We start from the raw sequence: 24,508 nt of genomic DNA, 5'->3' as shown, positions 1-24,508 counted from the left end.
TGATTTGTGGTTGTTTTATTCATGAATTTTTACAAACGAATGAATCTCAGATCACGTGACAGACATTCAAAACTCTTATCATTATTTATCATTTAAACTGAAGTACTGCTGGCTGCTGTTTGTGCTACTTGTTTAACTTTATTAACTTTCAAACAAACAATTATTTGACAAAGTTTACATTCATTGATGATGTAAATAAAATTGATCAGTAAAAGAGGAAATGATAAAATGTTGCTTCTAATATTGAAGATTAGATTTTCTCTTCCTGGACTGTGGGTGATACCCTTCAATGAACTTCTCACACACAAAGTGTGTGTGAAGAATGCAAAAGGGGCGTGGTCAACTTCCACACTACAGGATTGGGACATGCAATGCACTCACACCCTTGGACAGAAACACACATTTAGAAAAGAACAAGGGTGGAAGTGTGAGTATTGGGAAAAGGCCAGAGTAGAGAGTCTTACTTCCTGATATGTGGACATCTCTTCTCTGATTGGCTAACAGCAGTTGCTAATGCTACCGGTTAGCTTCAACTAGCAGAGACATTCTGCTGTTTCCTGGACGCTAACCCAACAACAGCCTTCCCCGTCGTGAGTCCAGATGGGTGAGTCCATGAATGTTAAGTGACAGTGTGACGTAGATCTGTCAGCATTTTCTAATCATAGAGTTTCACCGTCTGTTTTCTATCAGAAGCTACTGCAGGAGAAAGGTGTAGGAGACTATTTTCACGATCAGCCTGTATGAAAACTCAGTGACCGTTAGAATCAGAAGTAATTATTAGAATGTGGTTTTTCAGTGTTCCACACCTTTAAACTGGTTCTGCTCTGGGTTATCAGTCCTCTGGCTCATCCCTTGGTTAAAGAACCTTTTCCGTATTTTTTCTGAAGAACAATAAATGAAATAGGACTTGTTTGATTGCGTTTATTAAAATCTAGTAATTTGATATTTCTCCCTGAAAAGTTGATTTTCCACGATAATCAGATTTTTATTTGAGCCTATTAGTTTATCTAGTTACTTCTGGTGAAATCAGGTAAACTATCAAACTAACCAGAAGTTTAAGTCTAACATTTCAAACTGGACTATAAAAGTTTCAGACTTCATGTTTAAAGACTGATCAGATTACTGATTAATGGCTGAGTATTGATCAGTGTTGATTGGCATTGCAGCGGTTTGTGTAGCAGCAGGTCCAGCCGAGCCGGGAGCAGTTCTCTAGCCGGGTGCAGCCTTTCTCTCCAGTGTCTGCAGAAAGGAAATAGATCAAACCCGCTGCAGTAAAAGCTTCTAAACTTGATCTGATAACCAAAACTTTAAAGCACAAATATCAAAGACTGTGTGTGTGTGTGTGTGTGTGTGTGTGTGTGTGGGTTTGCTTATGTAAAAATTGGGGGCCTGAACCAGCTCACACACCAGTCAATTGGGGACACCTTTCCTTTTGGGGACCAAAACCACCGTCCCCAATTAGATTTCCTTCACATAACATTCAGCACAGTCTAATATGTGTTTTAATCCAAAAATCTCCAATGTCCCTAAAAATCACATATTTCAGACTTTTTGTGTATTTGTGTGTTCCATTTGGTCACCAACATCCCAATTTGTGTATAACTCTACTCTGCCCCCTAGTGGAAGTGTGTGGAATTGTATAGGACCCAAGTAGCGGTCCCAGACTTTGCCTGAATAAAATTATGTGATGATTTATCTTCACATTCAAAATGTAGGTTACATTTTGCCTGATTAAAAATGGTTAAATAACTTTAATAAAAATAAAAATAAAAGCTTTAAAACTTTGATAATGACGTTTACCCTAGTGTTTTTAAGAAGTAGGGACATTACTATGCACAAGAAAATGATTCAGCTAATATTATATTAGCATAAAGTGACCAAAACGACATTAGCATATCAATTGCACTGTATGCTAACTATTACTGGGGGGAGGAGGGAAAGTCCCAGTTCCTCTCCATTAACGTCAGCAGGTTGGCCGTGGGATGCAGAAGTGGTCGAGCAATTTTAAAGGTAAGAAAAGAGAGTATTCGTTTTTTCCAGGCTAAACATTAAAATTGGTTGGATTTTTTTAGAAAGAAGAAAGCTCAACTTAGCTAGCTAAGCATGTTTCATAGACGTTTGCTTTAGCTACTTAGCCCGAATTGGCTAGCCACTTGGAAATAAAGCATTCACAAAAGGCTTAAGCTTGAAGGTCCAATCCTTTTTTTGTTCAAAATGTTAGTCAGATTATCTGAAGATCCGTCCTTAATTTATACAAACAAGGCTTCAGTGATTTATCCTTGTTCACTCCATGAGTGGTTTTTATAAACATTGTGGAGCTAATCCTGCTAATTTACCTCATCTTACTCCATCTGTTTCTGTAGTTTCTGATTCATCCATCTCATTCAGCATGGCTCTATTAAACACCCACTCTTGTTAAAATGTTTTTCCTGCTTAATGATCTAATTCTCTCTAAAAACCTGGACCTTCTGTTTTTGACTGTTTGGCAGCAAACATCTGATTATTCTGGTTTGATTGAACTCTGCCTGAGTGGTTATTCTTTCCTTAGCCAGCCCCGGGGTTCTGGTCGTGGTGGAGGCCTAGCTGTTCTTTTCAGAGACCATCTTCCATGTAGCTCTACAACCTCTGGTCACTTTGCTTCCTTTGAACTGCAGCTGATAAAAGTCGGGTGTAAGGACCCGTTCTACTGTGCTGTGGTTTATTGTCCACCTGGTCCAAACGGTTCTTTCCTTCTGCTTGTCCTGAGGACGTTTATATTTTGGATCACCATTGCATTTTCTTTAACTTGTCAGTTTCTGCATCCCCACCTCCTGCTCGCCGTCTGGTTAGTTCTCGTTTTCTTAATGAGAGCACAGCTAGCACATTTTCTGCTGGTTTTAAACCACCCTGTTCTTCTGATAATGACCCAGATTCGTTAACTTAACTTCTCAATTAACAAGCACTGACTCTCCATTCTGGACAACATCTGTCCTGTCAGAACCAGATCAATTCCTGCAGTAAACCCTACTCCCTGGTTTAACGACAGCATTCACAGCCTGAAGAGTCAATGCAGAAAAATTGAGCGTTGTGGAAGAAAACCTGTCTCCACGTCCATCTGCTGCACCATTGACCATCACCTGCTACTGGAGAGGGTGAGCAACTGGGTAGGTCTATCAGGAACTGCTCTGGAGTGGTTCTCCTCTTATCTTTCTGTGTTCCTCCTCTGAGGTCATCTCCAAGTTTAAGCCCTCCACCACCTCTCATACCAATGGGTTCTGTGCTGGGGCCTCTGCTCTTCCTCCTCTATCTGCTTCCTCTTCAGCACATCCTGAGCTCCTTCAAAGGAATGTCCTACCATCTTTACACAGATGACATCCAACTGTACATCTCCTTTAAGCCCCATGAGATGTCTAAGCTGCAGCTGTTACACACCTGCTTAGACTCTATCAAAGCCTGGATGGCTGGGAGCTTTCTACAGCTGAATGAAGATAAGACTGAGATCCTCATCTGTGCCCCAGACAAGCTGGTTCCCAAAGTCAGAGACTCTCTTGGTCAGCTTGCTTCCCACACCAAACCTTCCAGGAATCTTGGCGTGACCTTTGACCCAGCTCTCACCCTGGATTCTCATGTCAGTTCTCTTGTTCGCTCTTCCTTCTTCCATCTCAGGAACGTTGCTAAGCTGAGTCCCATTCTGTCCCGCTCTGAACTTGAGACAGTTCTCCACACCTTCATCTCCTCACGCTTAGACTACTGTAACTCTCTTTTCACGTGTCTGAGCAGAACCTCCCTGAACCGTCTACAGGTGGTTCAGAACGCCTGTGCTCGGCTTCTGACCAAGTCCTCCAAACACACCCACATCACCCCGCTTCTCCTCCAGCTTCACTGGCTGCCAGTCAACTTCAGGGTTCATTTCAAGATCCTGGTTCTGGTCTTATTCCACCTTTCCCGGGATCCACTGATTTCCCTCTGTCCTATTTATTTTTTCCTCTCCCTTATATTTTTTACCAGAATTAATTTTATTTCACATTTCTATATTCTTAATTTTTTTTTATTTTTGTTCTTGTAAAGCGCCTCATGATTTTTATCTTGAGAGGTTCTATATAAGATTGTTTCTTTTAGACATCAAATGTTTTGAGGCAAGGGTCTGCAGCAGAATGCATGTGGTTTTCTTTATGATAGCGACGGATTTCTATTCTAGTTTTTTTTAGCTTTTTTCTATTTATGACTTCATTGTGTGTTTAAATGTTTGAGAAATATGATATTACAACATACTTGTAAAATGTAATTTTTTTCAGAAAAGATGGCTAGTATTCGAACAATACAAATGGAACAATCTGTGAGGAGAAGAAGACTCAACCCTCTACATGATGCTGAACAACATGTTGAACTTAAAATCGACAAGCCTGGTCTCATAGAACAGTTCATCAACTCATATAAAGGTAAATTCATCTCCCCCCCCCCCCCCCCTCCCCCCCCAGTTTTACACATACACAGTCAGCTTGTCCTGCAGGAAGGTATTGGTCCCAAAAAAAACATTTCAAAGTAACATTGGTGGCAATATGAGTTTCGTAATTAGCAATGTGCCATTAAGTAAGTAAGTAAGTAAGTAAAACTTATTTATATAGCACTTTTCACAGAAAAAATCACAAAGTGCTTCACAACATGCATAAAAAGGCAAAACAGGACAGGAGCACAAGCCATTTTAGCAGCTAATTTACAGGGAATATGAATAAAGAGCGAATGCGCAAGCTGGAAAGTTGATTGCTTAGCAACAGTGATGCTGTTCCTCCGCAGGAAAAATTTACCATGTAAATAAGACGCATCAGATTGAAGGTTTGTAGGAAACAGACAAAAATTAACTACATTTCTTTTTCTTACCTTAATTTGTAGAAACATAACATGTAAATAAAGTTGAAGTCACAAAGTCATCACACACTGCTGAAATTACACCTCTGCAATTGCCCCATCCATGAGGTGATCAGTGAGCTGCAGCAGTGGCTGTGCTCAGGAACTATTTGGTTGTTTAACCCCCCAATCCAACCCCTTAAAACTGAGCATCAAGCAGGGAGGCCTTGGGTCCCATTTTTTCCAGTCTTTGGTATGACCTGACCGGGATTTGAACCTTGTCTCCCAGTCCAAGGGTGGACACGTATATCGCTAGGCCACTGACACACACAAATTGGAAAAGTCAAGAAGCCAGGACACGAGACCCATCTAACTAAAGTTATTATCAAAATAGGAAAACAGTCAAAATGACAGCCTTGGAAGTTCTAGTGTTAAAACTGTGGTTTTCTTCTTTTAAAGGACGAGGTGTTATTGCCACTAAAGTGTTCAAACAAGGAGATTTTGTCCTTGAGTACCGTGGAAAACTATGTAAAGAGGATTCAATACTTCAAAAGAATAAATACAGTGACACAGAGGAAGTTTTCTTATTTGACTTCCAATGGCAAGGGAACGGTTGGTGGTGAGTATTAATTAGTGTTCTTTATATATGTATGTGTATATGTGTGTGTATATGTATGTATGTATGTATGTATGTATGTATGTATGTATGTATGTATGTATGTATGTATATGAAATATATTATACATACATATATGGTGTTTAATTCACTTGACTTGTTCTTTTTTGTTAAGTGTCGATGCTTCTGTTGAGGACAAGTCATTGGGAAGACTTGTGAATGATGATCACCAAAGGCCTAACTGCAAGATGAAGACGGTGGAAGTTGAAGGGCTGCCGCACCTTTGCCTTTTTGCTTTACGAGACATTGACCCTGGAGAGGAAATAACTTACAACTATGGAAAAGCAAATTGGCCATGGCGCAAAAAGGTAAACTAATTTCCTCCAAAATATGGAAATAAAGTCTTAAAAAGCTTACTTTTAACTTATATGCTGATGTTCCCGCAGGGTCTTAAAAAGTCTAAAAAGCATTGAATTTAGGAATTTGGAAATAATAAAAAGTCTCGGGTCAAAATACTCTGAACATGTAACGTATTCAGCTCCCGCGCTACAGCAGTGATACAAAATGGTAAACAAAACGCAGACCACACAGATCTCCAGCAGAGGAGAAACCTAGAAAACCTCATCAGACCACAAGAAAGGCTGACTGACTCCTAGGGTTGGGTTTCAGAACTCTGGACCTCTTTGTGACTGAGTGAAAACATTCGGTAGGTACAGATATCAGGAAGAAAGTATTAAAATGTCCCAGTGACCCACCCCGGGCCACATGACTGATCCTGAGTCACGTTATGAGTGGAGCTTTCAACAGCACTTCTCAGCAGTTCGTGGAAGAAAATGCTAAAAAAGTCAAACATTTGGGTGCGTTTTGCTAAAGTAAGTAGCCGCTAAATGCTACACCAGCGAGAATATTTGTACCACAAAATAAAGGAATGCCAGCAATTTAACAAAGCACCTTGTTGTGCAGGGCATCATCATGAGAGCTGAAACATGGAAAGTCTTTGACTGCAACAAAGTAAACCCGAGTCCATCACCTCCCAAAACACTGGAGGAGTCTGAGGATGGAGGCTGATGAAAGCAGAAATAGGACATAAAACCAACTTAGCTGCTGTTTACCAGCACTATAAAATCCTATCCTTTTAGTGTGTTTTCTATTAGAAGCTAATGTAGGAGATAGGTGTAGGAGACTATTTTAATTTTCATCCTGCATGAAAAACAGTGACTCATTATAATCAGAAATAAGATTTAAAAAAATATTTTTCAGTGATCCACACCTTTAAGATTAAAAAGGAGAAATCAATGTCCAAAACATGTGACACTCTTTTCAACTAAAGCTGTTTAATAAATTATACTTTATACTACTTTTTGGTGATTTTAGTTTGGTTGTCCCCATTTGGGTTTGGGTCGAGTGTGTGTGTGTTATAACTGTCCCCAAAAGTAGGAAGTCTGGCGTACTGGTGAAAAAAGATGGATGAGTTTTAGGTTTTATAATGTAGTTATGTCTTTGTTTCCAGGTTAAATCCACTGGTGAAGTCCATGAGCAGAATACTGACCACCAAGATGACACCGAGGTATGTTAAAAGTTCAAAAATCTTTCATGATGTTACAGTTATGGAAAATGCTACATTGTTCAATGTAAATTTTAGTGTATTTATTTTTTAGATTCAAAAGAAGTCTATGTCCAAAACATGTAAAACCCATTATTACCAACAACTGTTTGATAAACTCTACTTTATACTACTTTTTGGTGAGTTTAGGTTGGTTGTCCCCATTTGGGTTTGGGTCGAGTGTGTGTGTGTTATAACTGTCCCCAAAAGTAGGAAGTCTGGCGTACTGGTGAAAGAAGATGGATGAGTTTTAGGTTTTATAATGTAGTTATGTATTTGTTTCCAGGTTAAATCCACTGGTGAAGTCCATGAGCAGAATACTGACCACCAAGATGACACCGAGGTATGTTAAAAGTTCAAAAATCTTTCATGATGTTACAGTTATGGAAAATAGTACATTGTTCAATGTAAATTTTAGTGTATTTATTTTTTAGATTCAAAAGAAGTTGATGTCCAAAACATTCAAAACCCATTATTACCAACAACTGTTTGATAAACTCTACTTTATACTACTTTTTGGTGATTTTAGTTTGGTTGTCCCCATTTGGGTTTGGGTCGAGTGTGTGTGTGTGTTATAACTGTCCCCAAAAGTAGGAAGTCTGGCGTACTGGTGAAAGAAGATGGATGAGTTTTAGGTTTTATAATGTAGTTATGTATTTGTTTCCAGGTTAAATCCACTGGTGAAGTCCATGAGCAGAATACTGACCACCAAGATGACACCGAGGTATGTTAAAAGTTCAAAAATCTTTCATGATGTTACAGTTATGGAAAATAGTACATTGTTCAATGTAAATTTTAGTGTATTTATTTTTTAGATTCAAAAGAAGTCTATGTCCAAAACATTCAAAACCCATTACTTCCAACAACTGTTTGATAAACTCTACTTTATACTACTTTTTGGTGATTTTAGGTTGGTTGTCCCCATTTGGGTTTGGATTGAGTGTGTTTGTGTTACAACTGTCCCCTAAAGTAGGAAGTCTGGCATACAGGTGAAAGAAGATGGATCAGTTTTAGGTTTTATAATGTAGTTATATCTTTGTTTCCAGGTTAAATCTACTGGTGAAGTCCATGAGCAGAATACTGACCACCAAGATGACACCGAGGTATGTTAAAAGTTCAAAAATCTTTCATGATGTTACAGTTATGGAAAATAGTACATTGTTCAATGTAAATTTTAGTGTATTTATTTTTTAGATTCAAAAGAAGTTGATGTCCAAAACATTCAAAACCCATTATTACCAACAACTGTTTGATAAACTCTACTTTATACTACTTTTTGGTGATTTTAGTTTGGTTGTCCCCATTTGGGTTTGGGTCGAGTGTGTTTGTGTTATAACTGTCCCCAAAAGTAGGAAGTCTGGCGTACTGGTGAAAGAAGATGGATGAGTTTTAGGTTTTATAATGTAGTTATGTATTTGTTTCCAGGTTAAATCCACTGGTGAAGTCCATGAGCAGAATACTGACCACCAAGATGACACCGAGGTATGTTAAAAGTTCAAAAATCTTTCATGATGTTACAGTTATGGAAAATAGTACATTGTTCAATGTAAATTTTAGTGTATTTATTTTTTAGATTCAAAAGAAGTCTATGTCCAAAACATTCAAAACCCATTACTTCCAACAACTGTTTGATAAACTCTACTTTATACTACTTTTTGGTGATTTTAGGTTGGTTGTCCCCATTTGGGTTTGGGTCGAGTGTGTGTGTGTTATAACTGTCCCCTAAAGTAGGAAGTCTGGCGTACTGGTGAAAGAAGATGGATCAGTTTTAGGTTTTATAATGTAGTTATATCTTTGTTTCCAGGTTAAATCCACTGGTGAAGTCCATGAGCAGAATACTGACCACCAAGATGACACCGAGGTATGTTAAAAGTTCAAAAATCTTTCATGATGTTACAGTTATGGAAAATAGTACATTGTTCAATGTAAATTTTAGTGTATTTATTTTTTAGATTCAAAAGAAGTCTATGTCCAAAACATGTAAAACCCATTATTACCAACAACTGTTTGATAAACTCTACTTTATACTACTTTTTGGTGAGTTTAGGTTGGTTGTCCCCATTTGGGTTTGGGTCGAGTGTGTGTGTGTTATAACTGTCCCCAAAAGAAGGAAGTCTGGCGTACTGGTGAAAGAAGATGGATGAGTTTTAGGTTTTATAATGTAGTTATGTATTTGTTTCCAGGTTAAATCCACTGGTGAAGTCCATGAGCAGAATAATGACCACCAAGAAGACACCGAGGTATGTTAAAAGTTCAAAAATCTTTCATGATGTTACAGTTATGGAAAATAGTACATTGTTCAATGTAAATTTTAGTGTATTTATTTTTTAGATTCAAAAGAAGTCTATGTCCAAAACATTCAAAACCCATTACTTCCAACAACTGTTTGATAAACTCTACTTTATACTACTTTTTGGTGAGTTTAGGTTGGTTGTCCCCATTTGGGTTTGGGTCGAGTGTGTGTGTGTGTTATAACTGTCCCCAAAAGTAGGAAGTCTGGCGTACTGGTGAAAGAAGATGGATGAGTTTTAGGTTTTATAATGTAGTTATGTATTTGTTTCCAGGTTAAATCCACTGGTGAAGTCCATGAGCAGAATAATGACCACCAAGATGACACCGAGGTATGTTAAAAGTTCGAAAATCTTTCATGATGTTACAGTTATGGAAAATAGTACATTGTTCAATGTAAATTTTAGTGTATTTATTTTTTAGATTCAAAAGAAGTTGATGTCCAAAACATTCAAAACCCATTATTACCAACAACTGTTTGATAAACTCTACTTTATACTACTTTTTGGTGATTTTAGGTTGGTTGTCCCCATTTGGGTTTGGGTCGAGTGTGTGTGTGTGTTATAACTGTCCCCAAAAGTAGGAAGTCTGGCGTACTGGTGAAAGAAGATGGATGAGTTTTAGGTTTTATAATGTAGTTATGTATTTGTTTCCAGGTTAAATCCACTGGTGAAGTCCATGAGCAGAATAATGACCACCAAGATGACACCGAGGTATGTTAAAAGTTCAAAAATCTTTCATGATGTTACAGTTATGGAAAATAGTACATTGTTCAATGTAAATTTTAGTGTATTTATTTTTTAGATTCAAAAGAAGTTGATGTCCAAAACATTCAAAACCCATTATTACCAACAACTGTTTGATAAACTCTACTTTATACTACTTTTTGGTGATTTTAGGTTGGTTGTCCCCATTTGGGTTTGGGTCGAGTGTGTTTGTGTTACAACTGTCCCCAAAAGTAGGAAGTCTGGCGTACTGGTGAAAGAAGATTGATGAGTTTTAGGCTTTATACTGTAGTTATGTCTTTGTTTCCAGGTTAAATCTACTGGTGAAGTCCATGAGCAGAATGCTGACCACCAAGATGACACCGAGGTAAAAATTTTATTTGTATATCCACGTTTCATAATGCAAATAGATCAAGATTTTTCTGATATTTCCTAATATTAGAATAAGACTCATCACAAAACATTATTTTTGTATGTAATTACTGTTTCATCTTTTGATTTTTTTGCTTTTGTGTCTTCTATTCCCACATGTGCTTTATTTCATTAGAATATTTTTAATCTTTTCCAGTCACTAACAAGGAAATTGCAACAGCACTGTTCCAACAGCCTTTATTCTCACAAAAAGGCAGAAATGGAGCAAAATACTAAAGAGAGAAAAACTACCATGATGCTGGTGAAGCGTGCAAAACTTGCTCAGGAACTGGCAGAACTGGATGCCCTAGTGAGTAATGTACACATCAATTCTTTTGATGCAAAGTGACCATTTTGCGAAGGTGTGGAAGGATCTAATTTTAGTAGAATATTAAACATTTTGCCTTCCCTGCTGATTACAATTAAAATTATAATCTTGTGACATATTATCAAAAGTGTCCATAACAGAAATCCTGAGTCTTAAAAATGGTATGACTTTGGTTTTTGCACTTGATTCTCCCAAACACCAGTTTTAAAATGATGCATTTAATCAGAATTAGAAGGTCTTATTGCCATATGTGAGAGAAAGCACAACATTCGGAAATTGCTGCAGTATTTAGTGTGAAAAGAAAGATAAATATAAGAGATAAGCAAATATAGAATGTAAGAACATACTCATAATAAATTTATAATATAAAGTGGTAATAGTTTGAGAAGTGGCTACTATATACCCACTGTAGGTACTGATCAGAGTGGATCAGTTCATGTACAAACACAACAGTGTCGTGTGACTTAGACCAAGCGACTGGAGTGGGCAGCCCTAGGATTGTCATATATGAGTCAAACAGCAAAGGGGCAGAAACTGTTCTTGTGGCATGAGGTTCTGGTCTGAATGGATCTGATCCTTCTGCCAGATGGGAGCAAGTCAAAAAGACTGTGTCCAGGGTGACATGGGTCAGCTGTTATTTGACCTGCGCGCCTCAATGTCCTGGAGGTGTGCAGGTCCTGCGTGGAAGGAAATTTGCAGCCAATGACATTCTCAGCAGAACAGACATGGTGGCACTTTTCTTGGCATTGCCCAACAGCAAGTTCACATGGTCATTTCCTGAATACATTTAGTTAGCATGTTCTATGTATGCATGTAGTGGTCACTTCCAGTTAATCCCCACAACTACTCTGATGGACCAGACACATGCATGCCAGGTTAATTAGTGATTTTAAATTGTCATTAAGTGTGAATGGAGGAATGTGTAAATGGGTCCTTTTTGTTCCCTTAGTTGAAATGGCAACATGTCCAGGCTGCCCACTCACTTTTTGATAAATGACTTCTAGAGAGACACCAGCTTCTCACAACCCTTCCTGAAAAAAATGGTTACAGGATATTAATGAATGGATGTAATAAAGAACTGGAATCAGTCAAATTTCACTAAATAGAGTGGACAAAGCCTCATGGCTGTCATTATATAAAGGAATATATGGGAATAAAATGTAAGTAATATATGTGCAATATTTTATAAAAGCAATGTTGTACACAGTCAAAACTATGCTCAATTTAACATTTGGTACTCGCCTTCCCAAAATTAAATGCGGCAGAGTGTTTCCTCTCTTTAAAATGTGGTTTTCTGTGAACAATTTTTATTTATTATTTCTAATTATGATCGATAATTGCTAGTTTAACCTGCAGGCTGAAGATGAAAATAGTCTCCTACACCTATCTCCTGCATTAGCTTCTGACGGTGAAACTCTAGGATTAGAAAGCCTGACAGATCTACGTCACACTTAACATTCATGTACTCACCCATTCTGACTCACATCAAGGAAGGCTGTTGTAGGTTTCCAGGAAACTGAGAACATCTTTGTTAGTTGAAGCTAAATGTTAGCATTAGCAACTCCACCACACAGCAGAACTCCTTTAGGCTTGTGGTATTTGTCGAGATAAAACTTCAATACAGAGCAAACTAAGTTAATGGTAGAGTTGCGTTGCTGTTAGCCAGTCAGGGGTGAGATTTCTAAATATCAGGAAATAAGACTCCAAATCCTGCTGTTTGAAGCTCAACTCTGATGTGGCAAACTTCTAGTTCCTGAAACTGGTACACCACAATTTTTTTCTCCAGAGTATGACTTAAAAACCATTAATTCCTACCAGAGACCACTGCAAATATGTTTATTTTACAGAGTGAACCACATCTTTAACTAAAACTTTGTCTTAAAGGGGTTAAGGTGAATTTCATATAACCAGAGACATGGACAATATTTACTCGTGGGTTTCTTTTTCTTTAGCACAGCACTTGCTATTTTTGCAATATTGTCCTCATACTTTAGAATCAGTAACCTCAGTAACTTATCTAGTGGTGTATTAATCTTTTCATCAATACTGCTGTTATGCTTTAAAAGAAATTCTGTCTTACTGACATGCCTTTTCTCACCCTTGACCACAGCTAAATTCCCAGTTGGACAGCCCCCACAATGTAGGATCTCGGCTTAGTTCACAGGTATGCTTTCAAAATAAAAAAATTCATCTCATAAAATGCTTAATTAATAGTCATAGTAAAATATGTACATCAAACTTTAAAGGCACTGACTAAGGTTGTGTTTTTTAAAACAAAGTCAAATCTGTTATGAACATAACGTGTCTTTATTTTTGTAGCCATTACTTTCTTCAGATAACTCTGTCTTGAAGAAATCAATGACCAATGATACTTCTGATTGTGGGCAGCTAGCCCTAAAAAGACTGGTAAGCAAAAGACTTGTGCTTTAGAGTTGGTATATGAAAAACAATAAACACTTATTTTACCTAAATGTTTTTTAAAATGTTATTTAATTAAAAAAATACCATCTTTAAATACATTGCACCACTTTTAAATATTCTAATACTAATGTTCATTTCACAGTTTAATATAGCCCTTTTGTTTCTACATTAGTTTTAATTTTCCACTTTCTATTTTAAGAAAACTGTTTCTTCGGCATTTGCTACAACCTCATCAGTTTCTCATGAATCTGGAAATCAATTGGTTGAATCTTCACACAAGAAGTCACTAAGAAAAAAGCAGGTACGAACCTAAATTTACAGTTTGACATCAGTGCATTAAATCAATGATTAGATCACTTTCATTTATATTTTTGAATGTTGACAGCCTGGATACCTAAATCATGATTTATATTGTATTAGAATTTTATCTTATTTATAATATTGTTTTTTTCCATCCCCTAAGGCCACTATATATATGGAAACGTGTTCTGATTGGTCAGATTGCACAGACTATAGTGATGCTGATTATGCTCCAGACTCTGAAGAAAGTTCAGCACAAGATGAAGATGCATGTCTTTATCCAACTGCAAAAAAGCCTTTGCGTTCCCTGCGTTACCCCCTCTTGTCTCCAGTAAAACAAGATGATGGTTCAGAAAGTTCTATAGGGGAAAAAATGGCCAAAAGTCCTAAGAAGAGGACCTCAAGCACTCCTACAAAGAGAAAGTTTTCTATTGACAGTCCAAATAGCAATGTGTCCACTCCAAAGAAAAGTAGATTTGAGCAGATTTCTCACTCAATCAAAGTGTTACCGCCTTCTAAATCTGGAGGTTGCCGTGTGTATAACAAGAGAAACTATTGCCTCTATTGCCTTCAACCCACATCAAAACTTGCACGGCATCTGGAGACCGTACATAAAAATGTTGAAGATGTTGCCCTTGCTTTTCAGTATCCAAAAAATTCAAAAGAGCGACGCAATAAGTTAAACATCCTTAGAAGACGTGGAAACTTTGCTCATAATGCCAGTGTTGTGAAGAAGGGAGCTGGTGAGCTACAGGCCTGCTATAGACCAAAAAAATTAAAAGATGCATTTGATTTCATTCATTGTTATCATTGTCAGGGACTCTATGCCAAGAAAACATTGTGGAAGCACATGAGAAGATGCCCAGCAAAGAACAACAGTGATGATGAGTCCAGTACTGGGAAGCACAGAGTTCGATCAAAATGTGCTTTGAAAACTGCTGTTCCTCATGACATTGGTGAGGGCTTGAAAAGTGTCATTTCCTGCATGAAATATGACAAAGTCACTCAGTTGATTCAAAATGATAAACAACTTCTGCAGTTTGGACAGCATCTCTATGATCTGAATGGCTCAAGAAAGAACAGACATGACTACATAAGGCAAAGACTCAGGGAACTTGGGCGACTACTACTTACAGCACAGAAGAGTACTCCAATACAAAAAGCAGAGGAACTTATTTATCCTGCAAACTTCAATCATTTGATATCTGCAGTGAAAGAGTTGGCTGGGTATAACCCAACAAATAACACATTCCGCAAACCCACTTTAGCTCTAAAGATTGGAAACAGTCTTGGAATAATTTGTGAGCTTGTTGAGACTGACAACTTGTCCTCAGTAGATGGAGACTCAAGCCTTGTACGATTTGCTCGAGAGTTCAAGACCATCAAAAACTTCAGATGGAAGGGACTGATTACCAGAGGTGCAACAACAACTATGACAGAGTCCAAGTGGAATTCACCACAGATTTTACCTTTAACTGAAGATGTTAAACGTTTGGATAGCCATATGGAGAATGTTAAAGCCATTGCTGAAAAAATGTTGAGATCGAGTCCCACCGCTTCCAACTATGCAATGCTTGCCAAAGTAACACTTGCTCAAGTGATCATTTTTAACAGAAGAAGAGAAGGGGAGGTATCAAGAATGGAGCTGTCCACCTTCAAAGAGAGAAAAAAGTCAGAAATAAATGAGGACATGGCTGCTTGTCTGACTCCACTTGAGAAAAAAATGTGTGATTTCTTCACGAGAGTTGAAATCCGAGGAAAACGAGGGAGAGGAGTACCTGTTCTTTTAAAACCTTCAATGGTCTCTGCAATGGAACTGCTGGTTGAAAGCCGTGAATCTTGTTGCATTCCCAAAGACAACGTCTACATGTTTGCTAGACCCGGAGCATTATCTGCATATCGAGGAGGAGAGTGCATCCAGAAGTTTGCAAGAGAATGTCATGCCAAAAATCCAGATGTCCTTACTTCAACAAGACTTCGGAAACATATAGCAACAATGTCGCAGGTGCTGAATCTTCAAGAAAATGAAGCAGACCAACTGGCAAACTTCCTAGGTCATGACATCCGTGTGCATAGGCAGTATTACCGCTTACCCCAAGGAACACTTCAGCTTGCCAAGATGAGCAAAGTACTTTTGGCATTGGAGAAGGGAACTCTTTCACTTTATAAAGGCCAAGCTCTTGATGACATCGAGATTGACCCTGAAGGTATGAGTGTGCATAAGGTTTTAATGCAGTGAAATGAAATGTCAATACTTAATATATGAAATTCCATTCCAATAGTTTATAACTGAATTGGCCTGATAGCTTCTTTAACCAGGATTTGGTGGTAAATATATATATTTTTTTCTTCTTCCATTTTTCTGTTGTCCTTTTTAATTCTAGAAAGAGTGGATTTACAGGAGCTGGATTCTTCAAGTGACGAGAATGACACTTCCCTCAGCAGAGAAGCCATGGAGGTGACAAAAGCACAAGAAAATGAAGCAATAGAGAACGATGATGATGTAGAACCTGAGACATCGTCATCTGTCACCATCAGAAGTCCTCTAAAACATGGTATGCACCAATGTGTCAGGTTATTTTATTATCTGTTGTTTTCATAAACTCTAAACATGGGAATGAAATTAAAACGTGTGTATTTGCCAAGTCAGTTGGTGTTGAAACTTTCATTTACTCTGAATTTTCAATTCTTAAAGGGAAAAAAAACTTGTCTTGTGGAAATTATGTCTGATAACATCTATCTAAACAATATTATGCTTCAATATAAGTTAAGGAAGACCTATTATAGTTTTATGGTCTGTCCAAAACAAGTTAATGAAATGTTTTGTTCAAAATCACTCACATGATTCACAGTTCTATTCTTGACATTTTCAGTGCTTTCTAGAAAGAGCTTTTTTAGGTCTCAGTCACTTAAGAGAAAGCAAGCTGCTGCTGGCCTCACCCATCCATCCGATAGGATTGGCATTAATCAGACCAACAGAAAATGCACATTATTGACATTTTTATTTTATCCTTACATTTGGAGTGTTTATAGAGGCAGTAGAAACTAATATGGCAGAAATAAAATATGCAAAATTCAGATTTGTATAATATGTCCCCATTAACCATGTTTTAGATTAACCAAAATAAAATATTTTTCACATTTTCTCTTTGTTGACAGGAAATCGAGGTAACCCCAAACAAAAGTGGGAAGACAGTGAGGTACGTGCAGTTGAAAGGCACATGATGCGATTCATCCACACATGCAAGGTACCTCAGAAAATGGACTGCATTCGGTGCATCAACGCAGAACCCTATGCCCTAAAAAATCGAAACTGGACTGGTGTAAAAAATTATGTGAGAAATCGGATCACTGCATTGAAGAGAAAAGCCTGTGCCAAAGACTAACATTAGCCAGGTCAGCCTTTGAAACTTGATATTTCCTGAACTGTTCAGATGCTTTAAAATGTGTTAAGAAAATGTTACACTAATAGTGTTTAATTCCACATGCCTCTTCTGATTTGGAGACACAGAAAAGTCTACAATTAAACAAGGTTTTATAATGTAAAACGTGATCCATGATACCCACTGGTTTATAAGATGTTAAAATCTTGGAAAGGCATTTTTCAAGCTTAATTTTGTAGTCATTTTGTGTTCTTATGACTTGAAGTTCTTACTTTCTTTTAAATAAAGTAAGCTGTCATACAAACTTTGTTCCACATTTGAATCTTTTGTTGGACATTTTTTTATAGACAACATTTTTAGTATGCAATTTAAGCTGTCTAAACACCAAGAAATGTTGTAGTAATGCTATTGAACTAAGAAACTGGATGAGCTTACATAACACATGGAGTTTGGTCCCTAAATATTTGATTTTCCCTAAGGTTTAGCAGGTCAGTAAACACTATTACAAATTATATTCATGCTAAAATAGTCTTGTGGAACAATGATCTACTAACATTCATGGCATGAGAATGCTAAAAACCCAGGCAAGGCTATCATCTGGCCTGCCTGGACCCTATACCGTAGAAGTTGCTGTGTCTCCAAGCACAGGCTCAAGAGCTTGGAGATCCCAAGAGACAGAAAATTACTCTGGGTAAACTAGTCTGGCTTTTAACATCATAGATGAGAGCGGGTTCCTTCTATGCTCCTGTGACGGGCATGAAAAGGTCAGTAACTTTGAATGAGCACTTCTGAAGGTTGGTCATTTTCATTGTTCTCAAAGCACAGAGTAATACATATTACATTCAGTTGATTGGATCAATGATTAAGAGATTATAAATATAAAATTTTCATAACAGTTCTTTACAATGGATTGTCCCCAAAAGATGGTAATGTACCCAAATATGACTTTAAATTGTCCGTGTATCTGTGTATTGTACGAGTCCTCAAAGAGGACTTTAAAAAACCTCTGTCCCCAATTTAAAGGTTAAAAAACTGTTTAGAGAAAAATTCAGTAAAATGAGAATATCAAGTGATTTTTGTCTTTTAAAAATTTGAAATAGAAAAATTCACTTACTAGCTTGTCTCTAAACCATACAGAAAGCAGTGTCCTCTAAGGGGGGTAGTTAAAACTTGCGACCCCAATTATGACTTAAGCGAGTATGTGTGTGTGTGTGTGTGTGTGTGTGTGTGTGTGTGTGTGTGTGTGTGTGTGTGTGTTGTGTGTGTGTGTGTGTGTGTGTTGTGTGTGTGTGTTGTGTGTGTGTGTGTGTGTGTGTGTGTGTGTGTGTGTGTGTGTGTGTGTGTGTGTGTGTGTGTGTGTGTGTGTGTGTGTGTGAAGCTCACCCCGCGTGTAGCAGGCCTGTCTGACTTTACCAGAACACTGTAACAACAGGTTGTTGACCATCAGGAAGTCTTCACCAAAGCATTCGATGTGAAACTGATTAGCTGCAACAGAAAACACACACAGGGTCTGAAGCAGAGTGCCGGTCTGACAGAGGTCTCCAAAACTTTAAGCTATTCTTTAAAAAGTGGGTTTCAGAGATTCTGGACATAGAAAACGGACCAACTTCAGAGTGTACAGCAGTCTGCTGAATAGAAATTTAATTTACCAATTTTGTAGGACAGGTGCCCTGGGGGGTGGGGGGTGTGACAGGAGGGTTTACTCTGCCAATAATAGCTAATGTAAAAGCTAGCAGTTAGCTTTTTCAGGTCAAGGAGGGAACAGGAGATCAGCAGGAGGATTGGGGCAGCGTCTGCAGTGATGCGGACGCCGAACCGGTCTGTTGTGGTGAAGAAGGAGCTGAGCCAGAAAGCAAGGCTCTGCATTTACCAGTCGATCTACTGACCAGTCCTCACCTTTGGTCACGAGCTTTAGGTAATGACCGAAAGAACAAGATTGCGGATACAAACGGCCGAAATAAGTTTTCTCCTCGGGCTGGCTGGGCTCAGCCTTAGGGATAGGAGCTTGGACATTTGGGAGACTCGGAGTAGAGCCGCTTTTCCTCCATATTGAGAGGAGTCAGTTGAAGTGGTTTGGGCATCTCGTTAGGATGCCTCCTGGATGCCTCTCCAGGGAGGTGTTTCAGGCATGTCCTGCCGGCAGGAGGCCTCCTGGTTGACCCAGGACAGGTTGGAGAAAGTACATCTCCGATTTGGCCCAGGAACTCCTTGAGGTCCTTCCAGAGAAGCTGGTGGAGGTGGCCGGGGAGAGGATGGTCTCGAACTCTCTAGTTGGGATGCTACCCCCGCGATCTGGACCCGGATAGGCATAGGAAGATGAGACGAGGTCACTGACCATCAGGCCCGGAGTGGCTAATCGGGAGGGTCTGGAGAATTCCCGGTGGGCTGCGCGATGTTTGGGCCGGTGCTCTCGTTTTTGTTTTTTATCATTTTATTTTTATTTTTTGGTGCCGGTGTTCAGTCATGGCACTGAGGCCGCCGGGCTGATCACCCGGCTGTCTCTACCTGCAGGCTGCAGCTCGTTTTTTTTCCCCAGTATGCGCCTGTGCGCACCACGTGACCACGCAGTTGACGGAAAGATGGAAAGTAGAAAGAGCAAGGGTGTTGGGAGAAGGCAAGAATTAAAAAGAGGAAAGCGCCGGAAACAGATGCAGCTAAATGTGCAAAAATGAGCACCTTTTTTTCTCAAACAAGCTTGCGGTCTTTAACTTCAAATGAAGATAAAACGGGTAAGGCAAGTCAAGATGTTGAACTTTACCGGCTGCAAATCACCATTCAAGTTAATTAAGCATCAATAATGAATTATATGGCATCATGACATAACGTTATGTAATATAATTAACAGTATGATGTGACTGATGCCACCAAACTGTCTTGTAGCCCACAAGATCCAGTAGGCCTAATAAGCACCAGGCAGAAGCCCACAATTCCAGAGCGGGCATGTACAGGTAGGATTACTTATTGAGTCAGTGAACTGAATATTATTAAAATTTATATGATGAAAACTATCCTGGCTCTATATGAAAGTGTCCTAAAATGCTAGATGATTCAGCATTGATCAGAAAGCGTGTAAAAAAGGAAAATGAATGCTGAATTGTGACCATTTTCACACAATGTAGTGTCAGAAGAAGAGCCAGGAGCCAACAGTGAGGGTATTGCTCCTGTTGGGATAGAAGGTGAGCCAACTCATGTGCAAACATCAGTTTCATTATAATAATTTTAATGTCCAAATAATAGTAGTGACCTGATGTATTTTTATTAGTAAATGCACAAAGCCCACAACAGATCGCTATTAGAATGAAAGTAAAATTAAATAAGCCTGCATATTTTGCCATAGAAAATATTTTAATTGGTTACAAAAATGTGTTTTCCATATCAAATGTGCTAAAGCTTTACAGATGGTTATTTTAATTGTGTGCAGGTGAGTCTAGGGAAACTGGAAAAAGTGTGAAAGGGAGTGCTGAGTCATTTCATTTTAAAGGTTTGAAAATCTCAGAACAGCTGTTTGAACAGAATGTAGATTGTTATATTGTTAGAGAATGTGTTGTAAAGAACAATGTTGGAGATGTGCACTGATGTTCAAATAAACCTACATTGTAAAGCAACTCTTTCTTGCACTGAATTACAAGGCTTTACCGAGTAGTGTGCTTTTGTAGACTATACATATAAAGTTCTAACATGATTTTAATAATAATTTGTTAAGTGGGCCGGTCTGGGGTCTGAAACTCCAGGGCTGAAAATGTGTCCCACTCCGGCCCTGCTGACCATCGATACAAAGCACAAGAAGAAGGAAAAGAGGACGTGTGCTTCTTTAGTTGGCATCATGGCAGAGCCTGGAAGTAAAAGCAAGAGTTATATGTTGGAGCTGAAGCAATCTTAAACCATCGCTGCAGCCTACACTCATTTGACAGAACAAAAGAAGCTAGGCTACAAAATCTGATGATTACCTAGCTTTGTTGCTACAGGACTATTAAGAAATCGGAAGGTTGCAGGTTCGAGCCCCGCTCAGTCTGTCACCGTCGTTGTGTCCTTGGGCAAGACACAACCCACGTTGCCTGCTGGTGGTGGTCGGAGGGACTGGTGGCGCCAGTGCTCGGCAGCCTCGCCTCCGTCAGTGCGCCCCAGGGCAGCTGTGGCTACATCGTAGCTCATCCCCACCAGTGTATGAATGTGTGTGTGAATGGGTGAATGACTGATTGTGTTGTAAAGTGCCTTGGGGGGTTCCAGGACTCTAGAAGGTGCTATATTTCAGCCCGCTGCCTCAGGATGTCAGCGCTATAATCCTTGTAGAAATGAAGCTTGTGTCCACGGTAATCCACCGTCCCTCGCTTCCACTCCTCTCTCAATAGCAAGTCCTTAATTTGAAAGCGATGAAGGCGGAAAATCACTGGACGTGGACGTCCATCTAGACCCAGTTTTGCGGCAATACTGCAGTGGGCTCTATAAAGCTCTGGCGGGGATGACTAGATCTGGTTGCCAAATACCTCCACAAGAAGCTGGGGGAAAAGGCCATTGGTAGCAGATCTTCAAGCGATTCCAGTAAGCCAACAACTTGCAGATTCTGCCTCCTACTTCTCTCGTGATCAGAAAGTTTAGACTCCAGAAACATATCTTCCCGTAGGGTTGCGCATGCCATTTCGAGTTGCTCCAAGCATTGGCTGACTTCCTCAGCATTTGACAGACCATTGTCATGCTACATATTGTCTGAAAGAGGTACGGGAAAACTGTTGTCCTCACCGGGGTCCAGCTCATCAGACAGTGTCCTGGCCAGGCAGAGAAGCCTGTTTTCAAGTTTAAACTCCTCCATGTGTGGGACACTTAAAATGCAGTTGTTATGTTTTGTAAATCAGTTGGTGTCCAGGCCCGAAGAGGCTAATCGGGAGGGTCTGGACAATTCCCAGTGGGCTGGTCTGATGTTCGGGCCTCAAGGACCGATGTTGTCTCTTTTTTTTTTTTGTACCAGTGTTCAGTCATCATGCCACTGGTTTGATCCCTCTATGCTGAAAGGGCCTCTCATGTCAGGTAACACAAAAACAAAAAAACCCTATTGTTTTAAAACTTGTCAGTATTTTTTTTTTCTTTTTGTGCCGGTGTCATGCCGATGAAGTTATCGTGCCACAATTTGTTCCCCCTGTGTCGGGAACACATACAGGTGTTATGTCAATTTTAGTTACCCCCCTCGAAATCTTTTTCGGCTCAAACAGCCAAAAAATGTGGGTCGTAACCCTTATCCTAGCCATAACCCTATAACAAACATTAAAATTGTCCCACACAGAGTATTTAATAAATTATGATTGTGCAGAACATACATTTTTGGTAATTTAGTGGATATGGTTAGAGTAGGTGGTGAGGGCTATTTTTTCGTGAGGGAGGAACTCAAATCGACACCGGCGCCCGACACAGGGGAAACAAATTCTGGCGGGGGTAACAACATTGGCACGACACCTGTGTTCAGTAATGGCTCTGGCTTTGATTACATACGCTGCTACTGTGGTGTCCACGGGCCACCTCTGCCTTTTATCCTGCAGGCGCTCCCTAACGCAACACTTCAGGTGACTCAGGATGGGAGAAGCTAGGACTCGAAAGAAGAAAACTCTAAAAGATGCCACTAAATGCGCAAAAACAGGCTTTTTTCAGTAAAACGTGCTGTTTGGGTTCATAACCCCAAAGTCAAGATCCAGCACCAAGCATCAGCAGGTAGGATTACTCACTGAGTGAATATATGGTGAAGACCTGCTCTATATTAAAGTGGTCTGGATGCTGGCTCTGAGCCCTGAAACCCCAGGGCTGAAAATGAGTCCCACTCCAGCCCGGCGTCTCTCTGTAGCAGGAATACACAGACACAGGTTGATGTAACGGTAGAAGAATAAGAGAGGGTAATACCCGGAACACACCAGCTGTGAAGCGCCACAAAGTGGATCGCTCACGAAATTTGTGCGCTGTCCGCTCCTCCTCTGTTCACATCAGGTGAAAATATTCAACTTCTTCTCACGCCGTGACCTTGCTGTGTGTGTGTGTGTGTGTGTGTGTGTGTGTGTGTGTGTGTGTGTGTGTGTGTGTGTGTGTGTGTGTGTGTGTGCACGCGCTCGTGTGCGTGTGTGTGTGTTTGTTCAATTTCATCTCTCTAGTCTGTTTAGATACACAAAAATGATCACATTTATCAACGGGGGTGTTTTATTTGGAACATTTAACTTTGTTAACAATTTATTTATTGATTTTTTAACAACACAAAACAAGTAAACGACAGCGATACATTGGTATTAACTTTATATTGAGTAACTTGATCCCCAAAATAAAATTAAAATTAAAATACAAAAATAATGAAAATTTACTATACTCCTACACATATATATATACATATATACACACAGACACATGCATACGCATACACACATACATCCACAATGTATGTGTGTATGTGAAAGCAATGTGTCATATTAGTTTAACCTTGTCATCGTCACGTGTCTGAGTGTGTGAGCTGTCAGTAGATAGTGATTCATTTGTTGAATCTAACTTTACTGATCATAACATACTAATATTTCATTCATGTCAGTAATGTCTGAGGTGTTTTATTTAATACTCCTGGACAGGGTATGAATTACACAGAGGCTTCTGGGGGAGCCCAGTGATGGGGGGAGGGGGTTCGGTTAGCCCTGGCCCCCAAAATGCCTTAAAACAGCCATGGGTGCATGACTGAGTTTTGAAGGTGACCTGAATTGTATCAAATGTATACATATTGTGTGTTAATTATGTGATAGTGGTGGTACCACAGAGAGATGTGCCTTCAGCTCCCCCGTGATTCAAACCCTGCTCCTGGGTGAAAACCCAGACCCAATTTAGGAAATCCCGCAGACGCCACAGACAGACAGTGAAAAGTGGATGTGTCCAGGAAAAAGAGGATGTTTGGTCATCGTAAAACACACACACACACACACACACTCACACACACACACACACACACACACACACACACACACACACACACACACACACACACACACACACACACACACACACACACACACACACACACACACAGGTTCAAGTGTAATACCTGAGCAGAGAGGCATCAGCAGAACCAGAACCAGCAGCAGATGAAGCTTCATAGTCCTGCTTTTGAGTCCAGTCCAACAGAACGATTGTGAGATCTGAGCTGAAGCAGGACTTTTATCTCCTGCTAACACAAACAAACTGACATTACGACATGAAACCTCTGCACCTGTTTGTTGGTTTGAACTTTGCTCAGTGTCAGACTGAAGCTTGTTTGGTGTCTGAGGAGGATTCTGCTGAGCCACAGCTTAGCTTCTGGGTCCTCGTTCATTAGCCGTACTCACGAACAGATCTGTACGTAGGAACTAATGTACACATTGTGTGGTATTCCTCATGCTGTACCTGTGGGTGGGAAATACCTAAACATCAGAAAACTTCAGACCATGCGTAGGAACAGCATCAAGAGGTAGAACGGAGGAACCACAACACCGAAGGTCTCAGTCATCCACACATGTTCCTCATCCACTAATTATTTTACCCATTAAATAAATATTATGGTGGAAAAACTGCTGAGTCACATGACTGGTGCTGAAACACCCGTCGGGAATCTGATGTTGT

At 39.5% G+C, this 24,508-nt stretch overlaps 2 protein-coding genes across 2 annotated transcripts; one reads left to right on the top strand and one right to left on the bottom strand.

Annotated features, from left to right (window-relative positions):
- On the bottom strand, window positions 1–24,111 carry LOC129154849 (uncharacterized). The gene is made up of 3 exons (XM_054735129.2): window positions 23,955–24,111; window positions 18,284–18,385; window positions 1–1,239 (listed from the first exon to the last, which is right to left on the bottom strand). Exons 1-3 carry the CDS (start codon window positions 24,004–24,006, stop codon window positions 1,145–1,147), a joined length of 249 nt encoding a protein of 82 aa, XP_054591104.1. The 5' UTR covers window positions 24,007–24,111; the 3' UTR covers window positions 1–1,144.
- Window positions 1,254–17,204, top strand: LOC139062002 (uncharacterized). Its single transcript, XM_070542034.1, has 21 exons — window positions 1,254–2,010; window positions 4,275–4,418; window positions 5,284–5,443; window positions 5,616–5,808; window positions 6,951–7,007; window positions 7,330–7,386; window positions 7,711–7,767; window positions 8,090–8,146; window positions 8,469–8,525; window positions 8,848–8,904; window positions 9,227–9,283; window positions 9,608–9,664; window positions 9,989–10,045; window positions 10,368–10,424; window positions 10,626–10,778; window positions 12,907–12,960; window positions 13,116–13,202; window positions 13,417–13,518; window positions 13,681–15,724; window positions 15,902–16,072; window positions 16,677–17,204. The coding sequence occupies exons 1-21, from the start codon at window positions 1,983–1,985 to the stop codon at window positions 16,901–16,903; spliced, it is 3,933 nt and encodes a 1,310-aa protein (XP_070398135.1). The 5' UTR covers window positions 1,254–1,982; the 3' UTR covers window positions 16,904–17,204.
- Window positions 24,112–24,508: the final 397 nt, after the last annotated feature.

This window comes from Nothobranchius furzeri, chromosome 12 (genome assembly GCF_043380555.1).
Source record: "Nothobranchius furzeri strain GRZ-AD chromosome 12, NfurGRZ-RIMD1, whole genome shotgun sequence".
Taxonomy (NCBI): Eukaryota; Metazoa; Chordata; class Actinopteri; order Cyprinodontiformes; family Nothobranchiidae; genus Nothobranchius; species Nothobranchius furzeri.
The sequence above is the reverse complement of the archived record's forward strand: the minus strand, read 5'-3'. Positions and strand labels throughout refer to the sequence as shown.

Bases quoted from the DNA above. Each gene is read 5' to 3' on its own strand.
- LOC139062002 (XM_070542034.1), top strand. From the start codon at position 1,983: ATGCAGAAGTGGTCGAGCAATTTTAAAG. The intron at 5,809-6,950 runs GTAAACTAATTT...CTTTGTTTCCAG, and splicing joins ATTGGCCATGGCGCAAAAAG to GTTAAATCCACTGGTGAAGT. The intron at 13,203-13,416 runs GTAAGCAAAAGA...TTCTATTTTAAG, and splicing joins AGCTAGCCCTAAAAAGACTG to AAAACTGTTTCTTCGGCATT.
- LOC129154849 (XM_054735129.2), bottom strand. From the start codon at position 24,006: ATGAAGCTTCATCTGCTGCTGGTTCTGGTTCTGCTGATGCCTCTCTGC. The intron at 18,386-23,954 runs GTATTACACTTG...TTTCTGTTGCAG, and splicing joins GCTGATGCCTCTCTGCTCAG to CTAATCAGTTTCACATCGAA. The intron at 1,240-18,283 runs GTGAGCTTCACA...TCCTTTCTGCAG, and splicing joins ACAGGCCTGCTACACGCGGG to ACACTGGAGAGAAAGGCTGC.